At 34.4% G+C, this 17,930-nt stretch overlaps 1 protein-coding gene across 1 annotated transcript in view; it reads left to right on the top strand.

Moving 5' to 3' along the window:
- The window catches only part of LOC107671459 (CUB and sushi domain-containing protein 3-like), a 292,685-nt gene that overhangs the window by 121,015 nt on the left and 153,740 nt on the right, over nucleotides 1-17,930 (top strand). The window contains exons 22-28 of the mRNA XM_016464380.1: nucleotides 622-791; nucleotides 1,427-1,583; nucleotides 7,149-7,340; nucleotides 11,566-11,692; nucleotides 14,450-14,652; nucleotides 16,163-16,354; nucleotides 16,935-17,073. Coding sequence (XP_016319866.1) covers nucleotides 622-791; nucleotides 1,427-1,583; nucleotides 7,149-7,340; nucleotides 11,566-11,692; nucleotides 14,450-14,652; nucleotides 16,163-16,354; nucleotides 16,935-17,073 — 1,180 coding nt within the window. The remainder of the gene's footprint in view (nucleotides 1-621; nucleotides 792-1,426; nucleotides 1,584-7,148; nucleotides 7,341-11,565; nucleotides 11,693-14,449; nucleotides 14,653-16,162; nucleotides 16,355-16,934; nucleotides 17,074-17,930) is intronic.

The raw sequence follows: 17,930 nt of genomic DNA, 5'->3' as shown, positions 1-17,930 counted from the left end.
TTATAACATGCAAATAACTTTCAAGTGATTTGCATCTAGTTTGGAAGTAAATATGCATTCATTTTGAGGACAATTTCTTAGACTGAAACAGTATTTTCTTGTAAAACATACTCCAATCTGTGTTTTATTTACAACTTTGATAAATCATTTTTAGAGTGTACTTATTATATACTAATTATTAAAATAGTACTTCAATTAATAAACATTTTAAATAGTAATGATATTATAAAATTAAAGTATGTTTCATGTTAATTTAGTGATTCACATCTAGTTATGGAAATATATGTGGTATTTATTTATTTATTTATTATCCAATTTTGAGTACGATTTCTTACCCTTTGACAGTGTAATCAAATAACAAGTCATGACAGAGAAACTGCGGATGATTTTTCTTCATGTGTTGAAAATTGATGGTCAAGTTAAACGCATTGCATTGATACAGTACTGACTCTAATGCAACTAATGAGTGACAAAATATGTTGTTCAAGATCTACTGCATGTTTTGATGATATGTTGTCTTTCTGAATACCTAGATTTTTGCTTTTTTCTTTATTTCCCCAAATTTACACTTTTTACGCATTGCTGTTCCACTATGTCACTACGGTTCCCCATTGTCCATAGCTGAGTGCGGCTCAACTGTTTCCAAGAACGCCGGTGTCCTGTTGTCCCCAAACTACCCTCGCAATTACGAGAACAACCACGAGTGCATCTACAACATTCAAGTACAGGCAGGAAAAGGAATCAACATCTCAGCTAGCACCTTTAATCTGTCTCATGGTGACGTTCTTAAGGTAAGTACTGTATGTACACCGATGTCAGAGTCATGCTTGCAACACACATTCATTTGATTCTAAAAGCACCAAAAACACGTCATCTAATCAAAAATGTATTATTTTGGGCAATATTTGTCTATTTGCAATGGATATAAATGCTTAAAGCAATGTATTGTTTGCTTAGCAACACATTAACGCCAACCCACCTAACAGGGAATGTTCTGGCAATGTTATGAACAAACGTTCTTCTAGTAATGTTAATAGAACCGCATAAAGTCTTTTGGTCGTTTTCACAATTTTAGCACAAAAACATTATTTATACATAATTCATAGAATGTTTTTGTGAAACATTTTAGTTGGATGTTAGTCTAATGTTTTTTTAGACTGCTTGCTACTTGTTTCAAATAAATCAGAGAACATTTGAAAGTAACATTCCCATAATGTTTGCAAAATGATCAAAAATGTAACATTCCCTTAATGTGTTTCTTTTTTTACATTCACATGACCAAGATAAAACGTTTTTACAATTTTTTCAAAGCTGGATGTTTCTGAGAACATTCAGAAATAATGTTTTCCTAACATTAGTAAAACATTCTTAGGACATGTTTTGTTTGCTGGGAAACCCTATAGACTTTTCTGGTCTGTTTCCCCAGTTGTATGATGGTCCAGACAACACAGCAGAAGTTCTGGGAGGTTTCTCAGGTTCCTCTATGTTAGGTCAGTCGTTGACCAGCACGTCGAATCACCTGTGGCTGGAGTTTTATTCTGATCAAGAGGATACGGCTGAGGGTTTTAAGCTGGTTTACAGCAGTAAGTCTTCTCGTACACTTGCTTTCTTCCACACTGCTTGTAGAAACACACACACAATAGAGCTTCCAGCCTTTAATCTGTCACAACCAGACTTAGATTACATGACTTCAGTAGCTCTTAGTCAGCTGCCTGCCCGGTGTAGCTTTTATTACCCAAAAGTGAAAATAAAGTCAATCTGCGTGCATGAAGCACATGCTGTAGACATTTGAGTTAAGCTCATTTGGGGTGTTCACAAATTCGTGTGTAGAGCTCAGAAACACCTGAAACTAGTCGTGTGTCGCCCACAAGCCAATAGAAGCAAGTGGGACATGTAACATCAACAGTGTTTCACTAATATTTCAGACTTGATGAGCTTTGATGATAATTAAATTCACTCCTACCAAGGCTGCAAATTACTGTACTTTTATTAGTCCCATCTGGATTTCATAAAGCTTCAATTAAAACGGATTTTCTCGCACAATGCTTCGCCATAATTTACTGATAAATGAGAGTCCTCTGTGGGAATGTGTCTGAGTGCTGAACTACTGCACCCATATAAAAATTCCAGCACTTCTTATTCAAAAGTTTGCGGTCAGTTTTTAATGTTTTTGAAAGAGGCTCACTAAGGCTGCATTTATTTGACCTAAAATACAGTAAAAATAGTAATATTGTGAAATATTATTATAATTTAGATTAGAATAACTGTTTTCTATTTGATTATATTTTAAAATATAATTTATTCCTGTAATGCACATCTTTTTTTGTGTCTTGCTTTATATCAAATCATATTAGAATGATAGCAGAATAATGCAGCAAATCACAAAAAAGCTGTTTTTTTTGTGATTTGCTGCATTATTCTGCTATCATTCTAATATGATTTGATACATTGATTTCAGGATTCTTTGATGAATAGAATGTTAGAAAGAACAGCATTTATTTGAAATAGAAATGATTATTATTATACATTTCTAATAAGATTATAAATGACTTCACTGACAATTTTGTTCAATGTAATGCATCCTTGCTGAATAAAAGTATTCATTTCTTTCCCTCAGAATAATCTTACCAACTCCAAACTTTTGAACAGTAGTGAGTGCATAAAGGTTTACATTTAGGACGCTGTCAGTGCATTGATATTGTACAAAAATGGTCAAAAATGAGCACTCACCAAGTCATTAAAAATTGGCTTTGGTAAGTAATTAAAATGTTACTGTTTGATAATACAAGTGATTTACTCAAATGTTAGCCTCTTATCTTTTTTAGGAACCAATGTTTTATCAAATTGTAAGAAAGATAATCTGACCATCGTGGACGTAAATGACTGAAATATGACATCCAAACTGTATGCTAAAGAAAAATAAGCAAAACAGTTTTGCTTCAGTTTGTCACAAATATACAGAGAAGCAAAATAATTACAACTAAATAATCTAGTTGTCAATACGGTATTATGGGCAGGTGTAGTAATTTCTACATGCATTTCTATGTGCAAATGCCTACAGATATGAATGAGATCTCCTGCTCCCTCTCAATCTTTGTGCCATAAGCCACCTCTCACCTCACAGTGGAATATATTAGCTCAATTAATTTTCATTTTTGGATTAATATCTTCATTTCATTGTCTGCTTGAACTGTATAATTGTTCCCAGCACTCGCTACACCACACACATGGTTTATTGCTTTTTAAATGAAACCCTTTGAATTAGCGGCATCGTATGCATGGATTATTAGTGCCATTGAGAAAGCACAGAGACTCTTAATTTCCTTTGTTTGAAATGATAGGTTTTTCTTTTCTCATGAGAAGTTTTCTAATGTGTCTACCACAGTTCACAGTGCCGTATTATTTAATATCTTAATCATAAAGCGCGCACAAGCTCTGCAGCAGGATTATAGCTGGTGGTAGCGTAACAGTAACGTCCCAACGTGAGGAAAACATGAGTGTGAATGAGGTTATCGGCGGTATTGAGCACCGCTTCGGCTCTTTGAGAATGGAGGAGTGACTTACAGAGCCCAGCGCTGGAAGCGTTTAGATGGACTTGCTCGTTTACTGTGTGGCACTGACAGCCTCTCATTTGTCTATCAGGCACTGATAACGTGCATTTGGCACTTAAAAAAAGTGAAAGAGAACTCAGAACAAAGTATCATTTAAAGGAACAATTCACCCAAAAATGTCTTCCGTATTTAGTCTCACACCATTTCAGATATATTTTTTTCGTATGAAGAATTTTTGGTTATAATATGTCACGGTTTACTTTATTTTGCTATCCTCACTTACTTAAATGAACTATAGTGTCCTGCACCCACTAGTAAAAAAATATTTAAAAAATATATCTGGTGTCTGAATACGTTTTGGTTTGACTATATTATGTTATATTATATTATATTATATTATATTAGTAAGGAATAATTAATGATGTTGAATTATTAGAAAATAATGCAAAGTCGAAATAATGCATTATACCTCGGGTGTGCATTATTTTCTAATAGTTCAACAGAACGGAGTCAGGTATTCCACTTATACTATGGTTACCACACCTCAAAAATAGTTAAGATGTTGTATTTCAAGACATTCATCAGGTTTTTGCCCTTAAAACGCTCTTGTATGTATGATTAATTTCTAACTCGTGTCATCCCACGCCTCCACTTGTAATTCCAAAATGCCATTTTAGACCCAGTAATTGAGGCTTGAGCCGTTGATAGCAGAATAATGCAGTTATTAATGCAATTATCAGAGAGAAAGAGAGAGATTAAAAGTATGTGAATTACCTGAGTCTGTGCGTCTCTCAACAGAGTTCGGCAGAGTCTCAAGTAATAGCGAAACTGTAAGTTCATCTGATTCAAGAACAGCGCCGTATTACCTCGCTTGTGAGAAATGACATGTAGCTTTTAAGTTGTTAAACTGTTTTACTGATAAAAATCATCAGAGCAGCGCTGACAACAGGTTTCTGTGTGTGTGTACGTTTCTGTGTGTGCGGGTATGTGTCTGTACTGTACAGAATGTGTGTGCGTTTGTAAAGGAGAGGGTGGTAGAAATAGAGTGCCTTCCGTACATCATAAAAAATTATTTTGTTGCAAAAACATGGAAATAATTGATATTTTTTATTTTATTTTATTTTATTTTTCCAGTAACAAAAAACATCACAAGACTTTCACACATTAAATATTATGTTTTATAATACATAATACATACAATAAAATGTACATTTGGATGTAGTTGCAATTTCCACAAAAATATTAAGCTACAAAAACTGTTTTCAACATTGATAATAATAAGAAATGTTTATTGAAATTGAATAATTTCTGAAAATTCAGCTTTGTCATAACAAGAATAAATTACATTTTTAAATATATTTAAATACAAAACAGTTCTTTATTGTAATATATTGTAAATTGTAATAATATTTCACAATATTAATGGTTTACTGTATTTTAATCAAATAAATGCAGCCTTGGTGAGCAGAAGAGACTTCTTTCAAATGCATAAAGGGAAAAAAAATCTATTATATTATGTCTGTCATAAACTATATGACATAAACACATATAGTGGTGGGCAGAATAAGCTGTAGAGTTTATGCCAGTAGTCAAAAGTACTGGACTCTCTGAGACTGTATCAATATAATTCATGTGATATTCTCTTTATTAATTCTGCTAGTTGCTTTGATATGAGAGTTCACACAAGACTAGATTTTAGAGCTGAATGAATCTGCTATTATCCATAAACTCTCTATAACATCCTCTGTATTTTCATCTCCAGTCAGTAAAGTCTTAATTGGCGGGCGCAGTGTTGCTCATGTTATTGTCTCACAGTATTATCAGGCTGTGTGTTCATATAAATGTGAATATTATTATGGCTGTGGATTTATTTCTTTGTTTTATGTGCATAACAAGGTTGCATTATGGAGACTCAAAGTGAATTTCATAACGCCGTGTGTCGGTCCACTGGGAGAGTAACTCCTGGTGGGCTTGGATTGTGTTTCTTTCACCCACACCTAGTTTTAATGAATTAATTAGCTGTATCATTCTCTCGTTAAAATCTGATTAGGATTAAACGGTTGGAATGATATTATTTGTGCTCCTCTTCACTGTAATTGTATATGACATAGGAAATACACAGGAAATTGTGTTTGCTTGTAAAATGTAATTGTACAAATCAGAAAGGGGAGAGTGGGAACTTCATTTGGAAGCTCGGGGACAATTTTGCAGCCCTGCAATTCAGTTGATTTTAGAGGTTAACTTTGTTGAAATGATTGATATGATTGTTATGAAGCAGAAAAACAAATTGGAAGTCCTTTCAAATTTTATTTTTACACATTACAAAAGTATCTGAGAACCCCTTTTGATTAATAGGTTTTGATATAGCTTTACACATATAGTACTGCTGGTTTGTCTGAATGTGCAAATTCCTACATCCTTGTTCCAACATCTAGTGGAAAACCATTCCAGAAGAGTGGACATTTTTATCCAGTAGCAGTAGGGGGAGGACCAACTTCCTATTAATACCCATGGTTTTGAAATGAAATGCTCAGCAAGCATGTTTGGATGCACATGATTGTGGTCTTGTACTCTATTTTGAACTCCAGCAGCTTGGTGCAATTCCACACATTGCTGGGTGGTCTCTAACATATCGCCTGCGTGTTTCTTCAACCGTGGCCATCTTTAGTCATGTTAACGTTTAGAAAATAAATGTTCTTAGAACACACTTTTCACACTCTCTCTCATTTATGTAGGTTTGTGTGTGATAATGTATCCTAAATACTGAATGTTATATTTTTACTTATACATTTATCTCATTGAAAACCAAGTGCAATAACTTTTGAATAAATCTTAGTAGTGCTGTGTGTGATGGAAATGATGTCAGTTTAATTTGTGTAAAAGTGTATAATAAATTTTTTTGTGATCCAATAAATATTAACGTGCAAAATATTTGAAATAAAAGAGAAAAGAAAAACAAATGAATTGCAGTATGACGGCCAGGGTTTTTATAGTCAGCTAAGAACTATAACGTAACGGGAAAAAAAACCTTTTTATTTGAAATGTTAACTGAAGTAAAATTAAATGTATATATATATATATATATATATATATATAATTTCAGCTTGTTGCCAAGGCAACATTTCTCATTTTTATTTAGCTAAACTTGAAGTATTAAAATAACTAAAACTAAATAAAATAAAACTCATAAATACAGATTAATAAAAACTATATAGATATATTTGAAAATGAATAAAAATGTCACAAATGCAACAAAAACTACAAAAAAAAAGATAAAATGGTACTAAAATAATACTATTTGAGATTATGGCAATTTTCATGTTTTAAGATTGAAAGTCTGGGTCTGAGATGAGTAAAAATAATAATAATAATAAGATAAAAGATAATATAAGATAAAAGTTGAAAAGTAAAAAGGGGGTGATGAATAATGAAAATGATGAATACATGGTAAGATGTTCCCAAGCAAGAAGTTTTAAAAGATGTTTTAATGTGACCTTCATATAGCAGTAATCTTGAAATTTTTCAAATCTAAAGCCGCCCCCTGGGAGCACTTCAAAACACCCACTGATGTTCCTTTCACATGCTTTTCTCCTCCAGGTTTTGAACTTTCTCATTGTGACGAACCCGGTGTGCCACAGTTTGGATCCAAAGTCAGCGACCAAGGCCACTTTGCTGGAAGCGTGGTCACGTATCGCTGTGATCCTGGCTACAGTCTCCATGGCAGCAGCATATTGAGATGTATGACGGGCGAGAGACGGACATGGGACCACCCGCTCCCCTCATGCATAGGTAATCCATTGAAACCCTTCACATGCAGCAGGATGAGACATCGGCCACAGCCACTGGCATGTGCATCCTTAATCCTGAGCATTTATCCTTACATGGATTCCACTTAATTGCACATGCAGCTGTATCCGTTTTGTGACTACAAATACCTCTCTTTGTTTTGTTGTGAATAATTGATCTACTAGAATCTGTCACGCATCTTGCACCGGTGCTGGAACGGCACTTACACATTTTACCCAATTAAACTTCGATCCCGATGCGTTGTGAAGATTGATGTAATTGTTGTTTTTGTTCACCTTGTATGGCTTCTTCATGTAAACACAAGACTGAATCTGAAGTGTGTAATTTTTTTCTGATTTTGAGTACTTTCTTTTATCCCAGTTTAATATAGAGACAACTTTAAGCAAACCATGGTTATGCTTTATAGTAAGGTTCAGTTCATTGGCATTAGATGCATTAGGTATCATCAACTAACAATGTTTAAAGCGTTTTTCATAATAATATTATTTTGCAAATTTTTTATTTGACAAATGTTAATGTATTATGTTGCACACACATACACATACATATATATTAAAATAAAATAAAACATGTATTAATTATATAAAAAATTATTTAATTTTTAATTTCTACATGATTCAAGATGTAGATTATAAATGCATTTTTTTACTGTTAACATGCAAATATTGTACAATATATAAATTATAAATTAACAAGTAAACACACACACAATTGAATTAAATTTAAATGAAATTTAAGTAAATTTATTTTAAAAAAATGTAAATGAATTTTTAGTTTCTACATGATTCAAGATGTTGATTATAAATGCAAAGTAATTTCAGAGCTGCAGCAAGTAATTTTTAATTTGCAATGAACATGAATTATGCAACAGGAATGCATATTAATGTAAATATGTTTCATTATTGATTTCTTGTTAATGTGCAGTAAATCATCTTAGTGTCGCCTGCTTGTTTGGTCATTTGAGAACTACAAAACATTTAGCTTAGCTATGCTAGCTTAGATGTTTACTGGTTGCGTTTTATATTTTGCCGTTCAATGATTCATTTGCATTGTTAATCAGAGATTGGTTCATTGCTCAAATCCTGAGTTTAATGTGCTTATAAGAGCTTGTACTGTTAATGACTAGATAATCTTTTGCTCACGTAGCCTTGAGATTTATACAGTGCAAACTTGAAATACTCATGGGGAAAATGGTTTTTGAGTACATACTCATTTGGAGAGTGAATATTTATAATTACCATGTTGAAAAGACCAGCATATGTTGTGTTTTGGACGCTGTTTGCTGCTTCCCAGAATGGGGTGTTGTCCAGGATGGCGATTTGGCCACCAGCTGCATAATTATAGACAACTGAGATGCTCAAAGTTTTTAACCTACTAATCACATTAATTTACTACTTACAGCTTCTGCATGCTCCTCCACTAGTTTAACTAGCAAGGCATTAGCCAGTTAAAGCATATTGTTTGCTGTTTGTCTTGGCCACTTTCATAATCATTAAGCATGCCCTCAGTCAACATTATTTTATTCTTGTATAAATTCTCAATTTTCCAACATGCTGTTTTTATGACCCCAAATTAATTGCGAAACCACATGGATTATTTATACTTTCAAAAATTAATTTGTCGTGCTGTATGACCATTTGATCTGCAAAAAGGTCAAACCAGTTATAAATTTCAAGTTTATATCTCACAATTCTGAGAGAAGTTGGAATTGCATTTTTATATACGAATTTTGACAAATAATTCAGAATTGCGAAATATAAGCTCAAGTCATAATTGTAAGAATTTCGAGAAAAAGGCAGAATTATGAGATATAAATCGCAATTACCTTTTTTTTTTTTTTTTTTTAATCCTGTGGTGGAAATAGTGAATATAGTGACTTTGCTGGTCTACTAGCCAAACCGTCTCTAATCAGCAGCAGGGAATTGTCTTTAGTTTCTTTTTTTTCTTTGTTTCCAAATCAGTCACTTATCAGTCCATATCACTAAAGATGCTACCACAGCTACCTATGTAGTCAGCACAGGTAGATCACAATGTTTTCAGAACAAAGCCTCTGTCTCAAAACGCTTCAATCCCAGGCAACCTATAAAAGTACTTCACTTAAGTGAATTGGTCTCATAGAGTTGTCAATGTTTATGGTAGTCCAGCATATACTTGCCTTTTGTATGATGAAATTGATGAAGAATAGAGCAGTCAGAATGAAATAGCCGTGCTCTTTGTAGATGGTATCCGGTGAGCAGATGCTGGAAGCTTGCCTCAAGGGTCTGCTTGCTGTTATGACAGCGCCTTGGGAATTTAGACATCAAAATGGTGCACATTGAGGCTGTGCTAAATATTTCATGCAAAAGCTAGCTGATAAATGCCTCACTTTATATAGCTATTTTCTCTTTTCACAAAACAGATCACATGCAGTTATAAAGTGCAATATACAATATTAATTTTGCTAAAGGTTCTGGAGTTTTTCCTCCAATACTAAATAGGTAGTTGTTGACCACACAGATCACTTTCTACTGTTATGTCAGCCCTCATGTTCTGTTGAGATTTCTATCTTGATTTTTAGAGACTGCATGTCTGAAAATAACAGTAGTATTTCAGGCAAGCACAAGTCGATACCATGATTCCATGGTTTATGAGTGGTTGCCAGGGTATCTCTTTGTTGTTGCTGAGGTCTTCTGTTGCTTGACTGGTTGCTAGGGTGTGGCTAGGTGGTTGATGGGGTGTTCTGAGTTGCAAGGATATGGCTGGGGGTTGCTAGGGTGTTCTGAGTTGCTTGAATGGTTGCTAGGGTGTGGCTAGGTGATTGATGAGGTGTTCTGAGTTGCTAGGATATGGCTTGTTAGATAATTGTAAGACAAATTAGTTTGTGCATTATTTTACTTTAATTATTCAGGCTTTATTGGCAATGCTGGTCTGTTAGTGACACAACCTGGTTATTGTTGTAGGTGGGTAGCTGAGAAATAGCACACTTTTTTTTCTTTTCAACATTCATTTTTAACACATAATATCATATACTCTCAGGAAAAAAAATGTTGTCACTGGGGCGGTACCCTTCCAAAAGGTACTAATATGCTCACTTTACCAAACTGTACTTTTCAGAGTACTAATATGTACCATTTAGGGGTAAATAAGGTACAACAATGTAACCTTTATTTTCTGAGAGTGTAGAAACTTGTGTAGAAAAACTTGTAGCATTTTAAGAAAAAAATGTTTGTGTATTTTTTTAGTTCAGAGCATTAATATGAAAACATTATGCATATAGGAAAACGTATATTTTTAGGTGCTATTAACTGGTTTCATAATCATGCAGTAAGACAAATTAATTTCAGAAGAATTGCAAAAATATTGACTGTTTTCAAACAGGTTTCCCAAACTCTCCACCCACTCTGCCATAGGTTGAACAAACGCTTAGTCCCGCCCCAAACTCACATGATTGGTTGATTCAAAGTGTTGCTGGTGCTCAAGCAAAAAGACCAATGTTTTGATATCCCCACAGAATCACTGTTTACGCTTTTCAGGTGAATCAACCTACGAATGGTTTACTTCGTTGTCTCTGCAAATTGAACTTGAATATATGAAAGTATTTAAAAAAGAGAGACACACTCCAGCTCTAAAGAGGCCATTGAAATGATATCAGACATCATAATCTCCAGGGGCTGGCTTTCTATTTCTTGATTGCCTATCTGAGCCGTCTCTGCGTTCATTATATGACCATTGTAATATCAGTAGGTTCTTTGTCACAAGGAAGCCTGTTTGCTCATGAGATGAGTGTTGCTCCGGCTGATCCATAATGTGCTACAGAAACAAGTGCTTTAATGAGCAATGTAGTGCAGATATTGTGTGTGAGACCACTGTAATGAATATGATAATACTTCCTTTTTTTGTGATATATGCAGTGGTCCACAGCTTTTCATGCAAGACTGAGCTCATAAATAATGTGGACAGAGAGATTTAACATTTAATTAATGACATGCACAAGCAACGTAGTTAAAAGCGGTGTCTCGTGCATGCATAATTACAGCCCATTGTTGTATGGCCACTTCGGGATGGTGAGGGGGCGGCGTGGTCGTGTCAGATCCAGCAACAGAGATACCAGCGGGCCGAGTCTCTGCAGAGCTCATCATTAACAACAGAAAGAAAGCTCTGACTAAATACATCATCTTCGTGGGTGGGAGTTGACAGCGCAATAACTTCTTGTTTTGATCTATTGTAGCGGAGTGTGGGGGAAGTTTTAAAGGTGAGTCATCCGGACGGATACTGTCTCCCGGATACCCATTTCCATATGACAACAACCTCCGTTGCACATGGACCATCGAGGTGGACTCCGGAAACACTGTCAGGTGACTGATTATTAAGGTGGAAACGCAGCTCATTAAGTCACTGGTGAGAGAGATTAATTCATATTTTAGCCTGATGCATTAGTGCCGTAGTGTCAATGCTGACAGCCATAATGGGTATTTAGAGAGCTGGTTAAAGGCATTCATTGAAATTGCATAGGAGAAAGTCAAGTTTATTAATTTTAAACAGATTGCATTGACCCTGACTTCAAGTGAAGTTTATCTACCTCTACATGTTGGAAAATGTCATCTTATTTTGTTATGATTGAGGTCTTTGACCTGTTTACGGTGCTGCATGAGGGACACACTTACTAAGTAAATAAATTATTAAAAGTCTGCTTGAACTCATTATTGGTAACTATTTACAATAAGGTCCCATTACTTAATGTTAGTTAATGCATTAACTTAATAATGCATTAACTTAACATTAGTTAATACTAGAGCCTGACCGATATGAGTTTTTCGGGGCCGATACCGATATTAGGGAGTAAAAAAATTCAGCTCGAGGAGCCCTCTCGAACGCCACCCTCCGTGCATCGGTAGCCCCCGGGATCGCTTGATCGGTCGACACCGGACTGCGAATTTAACCACCCGTTACTCCCAAACCCTGGGTGCTATCGACGCGGGGGTGGTCTCATTCGAAAGCAGGCCTCTAGACGTACACTCGATTCACGTTCGAGAGGGTTCCTCGAGATGAAGGGATATCCCGAATTTGGTGCGGATTCGCCGCGCCGTTATGGAGATATGGCTGTTCAAAGTTTCAATGGTTTTCCATAGACTTAAGCTTTAAAACGTTTCATCCAGGTCGCCAATAGCAAACAATGGAGCAAATGGACAAACTAAGTAATTACACCATTTCAAGCAGTTTATCTGCGTTATATGTTCTGTAAAAAAATTTCATATCAGCGGCATATTCGCCGATACCGATATATCGGCAACAGGCTGTTACAGAGGAGGCTCCCATACCTTATGAAGTATCAACTCTACACCAAAGCTGAGAAATGCGAGTTTCACCAAACAAGCACCTCGTTCCTCGGGTATATTATCAGTCATAGACTTAAGCTTTAAAGCGTTTCATCCAGGTCGCCAGTAGCAAACAATGGAGCGCGCTCTGCTGGACAAACTAAGTAATTACACCATTTCAAGCATTTTATCTGCGTTATATGTTCTGTAAAAAAAGTTTCATATCGGCGGCATATTTGCCGATACCGATATATCGGCAACAGGCTCATATCTGCCGATAATATTGGCAAAACGATATATCGGTCGGGCTCTAGTTAATACGTTAGTAAATACAAATACAACTGTTAGTTGTTAGGTCATGTAAACTCAGGTCCAGTAAAGTGTGTAATTTTTTGCCATACTAGCAACAACAAATCAGCAGAATAATAACATTTTTCAAACAGTCATTTGAGTTCCTTTTATGGTACTTTTATGATGTTTTTTTTTCAGTTTTGTAGACGGCATCAGAAATGTTGCCTCGACAACTAAATAAAATTGTAAGTTTAATTTTAAGTTCTAAAATTACTAAAAATAAAATAAATAAAAATTAATTAATTAATCCTAAATATAAATATCAAAAATGAATAAAAAATGCAAAAACTCATAACAAAATTACTAAAACTTAGAATTGAAACTGAAAATACAATAAAAATGAAGCTATTTCAACATATTAATACATACTAAAATAGAACTATTCTTTAATTAAAATATGAAGAAACACTTGGAATATATTTCTTATGAAATTATCTGTTGATTTGGTGATGTTAGTATAGCCAAAAATTACACAGTTTACCTTTAACAGATACAACTTGTGATTTTTATAATGTATTTGTGTGCTTTAGAAGTATTTTCTTAGCAGAGGTGGAGAGTAGTGAAGTATTTTTACTTTACTCAAGTAAATTGAAAAAGTATCTGTACTTTATCAGAGTGGTTTTCTTTATAAAACTTTTACTTCATTACATTCCAAAACATAATGCCATACTTTTTACTGCACTACATTTCATAAATAAAAAAGTTTTTTTTTATATATATATTTTTTTTTATTACCTTTAATACTTAAGAAAATGTAGTGCTTTCTTGTACTCAAGTAAGACTTTGAATTACGTTTACTTGAGTAAAAGTAAGAAAGTACTAGATTTCTAATGTAATTACGTATTAAATGTTATTTAATATGAAACGTAGTGCAGTAAAAAAGTACAATATTATGATTTGGAATGTTCTGAAGTAAAAGTTTTCTAAATAAAAACACATAACTTACAGACACTTGAAAAGTACTTTTAAAGCAGAGTAAAAATACTTCACTACTGTCTGCCTCTGTTTCTTAGTTAGTTAATGTTAAAGGGATAGTTCACCCAAGAATGAAAATTTGTAATTTCTTTCTTCTGTTGAACATAAAAGAATATATTTTAAAGAATGTTGGTAACCAAACAGTTGCTGGTCCCCACTGACCTCCATAGTATGGGGAAAAATAAATAAATAAATTGTATGGAAGTCAATGGGGACCAGTTTGGTTACCAAATTTCTTTTATGTTCAACAGAAGAAAGAAACTCATACAGGTTTGTAACAACTTGAGGGTGAGTAAATGATGGCAGAATTTTCATTTTTGGGTGAACTATGCCTTTAACAAATGTTAACCAACGGAATCTTATTATGAAGTGTTACCTAATTATTTATTTGATTAGATTAAATGTGGGGATTTCAATCTATGTAAGTGAGTGAGTGTGAATCAGGCTTTATTATTATTATTTTTTTTTTAGTCTGCAGTTCTTGGCATTTGACACGGAGGCATCACATGATATCCTGAAGGTTTGGGACGGGCATCCGGAAAACGAGATGGCCCTGAAGGAAGTGAGTGGTTCACTGTTACCCGACGGCGTTCACAGCACTCTTAACGTGGTCACCATCCAGTTTGAGACGGACTTCTACATTAGCAAATCTGGATTTGCCATTGATTTCTCAAGTAAGTACTTTTCTTTAAAACCAGAGAGTTTCACAGTACACAGTTCTAGTATCAAGTAAAAAAAAAGTTCAACCTAATGAAGCCTTAACGGTGATAAACAGTGAAACATTTTTAGTAGGGGTGCATAGCATGACTAAAATTTATATCATGTTCTAAACTATTAATTTTATAATGGTGTGTCATGATTATAGTCGCATGTGATTGATTAATCTTTTATGAATCATTCCAAACCCTTAATTTCAATGAATCGATTCAAAACTTTGATTTGATTTGTTTTCACTGGTTTTCATATATAAAAATAGTTTAATAGTTTAAAATAGTTTAAATTAAAATAACATACTGTATGAACATAAATGTGCGAGGTTATATTGGTGCATATGAATAAAAATAATTAATTATACCATTAAACATTTTTTTGGGGTGGAATGAGATTTTTTTATGTTTTGAAAGAAGTCTCTTATGCTGACTATGGTTGCATTTATTTGATAAAAAATACAGCAATATTGTGAAATGTTTTCACAATTAAAAATATCTATTTGAATATATTTTAAAATGTAATTTATTGCTGTGATCAAAGCTGAATTGTCAGCATCATTACTCCAGTCTTCAGTGTCACATGGTCCTTCAGAAATATGCTGATTTGCTGCTCAAGAAATATTTCTTATTATTATCACTCTTGAGAACAGTATCATTATACATACATTTACTGTCACTTTTGATTAAATTAATGCATCCTTGCTGAATGAAAGAATTAATGTCTGTCAAAATAGAAACACTCCCAAACTTTTGAATGGTAGTGTATGTTCCTTAAGTTCATTTAGTAAAAAAAAAAAAAAAAAACGGTGTAGCAACAAAGCTGAATTGTCAGCATCATTACTCCAGTCTTCAGTGTCACATGGTCCTTCAGAAATATGCTGATTTGCTGCTCAAGAAATATTTCTTATTATTATCACTCTTGAGAACAGTATCATTATACATACATTTACTGTCACTTTTGATTAAATTAATGCATCCTTGCTGAATGAAAGAATTAATGTCTGTCAAAATAGAAACACTCCCAAACTTTTGAATGGTAGTGTATGTTCCTTAAGTTCATTTAGTAAAAAAAAAAAAAAAACGGTGTAGCAAACATGCATGGATTGTTTTTATTACATTTTACTTTTTGCATAAAACACTTTGAATTTAATTGCCTAAAAAAGGAAGCTTGGCCAAAATAATGGTTCCTCTGCCTGAAGAAAGTAAAAGCCTTTTCAAAGTAAGTACATAAAGAGACTAAATAACCCTGCATCCATTAGCGAGTGATTTTGCAGTCAAGCAGGACTGCTGTACTGTTGCTCAGACTTATCCCACACCTGTATTAGACAGTGTTCTGCTCAGCAGAGCCCCCAGTGAGCCAATGTTTGCTACCGAGGCCACGCAACCTAATTTCCGAGCGGGAAATGCTAGCTCCTGCGGAGACATCCTGGTAAGTGAAAAGTGAGCACAGCTGGTCACCGTTCCCATTTTGCAGGTTCAGTGGCGACCGCCTGCAGGGACCCGGGGACGCCCATGAACGGCAGCCGCAGCGGAGAGGGCAAAGAGCCCGGCGACACGGTGACCTTCGCGTGTGATCCGGGCTACGACCTGCAAGGAGAGCCCAGGATCACCTGCATTCAGGTGGACAACAGATTCTTCTGGCAGCCCAGCCCTCCTACATGTATCGGTGAGATTTATTCAATTTGCAGCGATGCCGCCTGAGGCCTGTGAAATACGGGCGGCCTCTCATTTCACACTCGTCAGCTCTGACGAAATGTCTAAAATAACTAGCAGAAATGACTTGAATCACCCTTTATAAAAGTATATTTATTGAAATAATAAATCTCTTTGATGGAAATTTCTGATCAAAGCGCTCAAACTTCTGGGTTGTGGGAAACTGGGGTGAAGACTTCCCATAAAAAAATGCTTCTAGGAAACTGCATTTATTTTCTGGATAGCGGGAGTCTGTGAAACCTATTTTCTTTCAGCTGCCTTTAAGTTTGAGTCACATTTAGACATTTTAATGGTCAGTCTGGTTTAAAGGCAGAGCTGGAGCTTTAGAACAAAACGGTGGGGGGCAGGAACCTATCAGCTTTGCTCATGAATATTAATGGAGTGATTTGAATTTGACTCATAGCTAGTTATTGAATGATTTATTAGCCAAGATGGTCATTTACTCATATGATATCTAGCCGTTTTGAAATAAAACAGCAGCGCTTGCACACTATGGTTGGGAACAAATGTATGTACTTTATAATCTCTTCCAGCTCCTTGTGGTGGAAACATTACAGGCTCATCTGGATTCATTCTGTCACCAAATTTCCCCCATCCGTACCCGCACAGCAAGGACTGCGATTGGTTCATCACGGTTCACCCTGATTACGTAATTTCCTTGGCATTTATCAGGTATGATCATCAACTTGAAGGACTAAATGTTATTCTGAATACAGGAAGATACATTTTTGTTGTCCAAAAAAAAAGAAGAAACTTTTTAATGACTCTAAAAAGTGGTGTAACCATCACCGAGATACTATTATAGGTTTTAATAATATTTTGAATACATTTTTTTTTTTTTTATTTAATATTTTTCGTTTTTATTTTTATATTTTAATTTTATTTTGTTAGTTTACATTTTAATTTTAGTGCATTTGTTTTGTGTTTTTGTCATTTTTAATAGTTCTTGTTCCTTATTCTATGTATATCTGTATGTTTTTATTCATTTTTATTTGAGTTGTAGTTATTTTAATATATCAATTTAAACTACATGAAAAATAGAAATGTTGCCTTATTTCATTTCAAGTGCTTATTTCACTGCTTAAAAAGAAGAGATTAATTAGACATTTTTTTATTTTTTCTCAAGATGGATAAACTACCTAGACATTTTGACTTTGTCCCACAAAAAATATCAAACTGAATTTTTGAAAAGGTTAATCATAGAGGAGATGTTTTCAAGTTGTTGTCAGCATGATGTGCATTTTTAATGTTTCTCTGAATAAATTATTACATCTGAACATATAAAATGAGTGTCACGTCACTGAACCTTAGCTGGTTCCATCTTGTAAATCACTGTAAATTAGAATATGGTATCAGACTGTGATCTGTGCACAAAAAAAAATATATACATATATATATACATATATATATATATATATTGTAAAACATATGTTACAATCAGTGTAGTAATTGGAAAAAGATCTCTCAAGATAGATATTCTCTGAGAGGCCTGCGACTCATTATTTGAAGTGACATTATTACAGTATTTA

This window comes from Sinocyclocheilus anshuiensis, unplaced genomic scaffold, assembly GCF_001515605.1.
Source record: "Sinocyclocheilus anshuiensis isolate Anshui unplaced genomic scaffold, SAMN03320099.WGS_v1.1 scaffold552, whole genome shotgun sequence".
Lineage (NCBI taxonomy): Eukaryota > Metazoa > Chordata > Actinopteri > Cypriniformes > Cyprinidae > Sinocyclocheilus > Sinocyclocheilus anshuiensis.
Note: the sequence above shows the minus strand (reverse complement) of the source record. Positions and strands in the feature narration are given on the sequence as shown.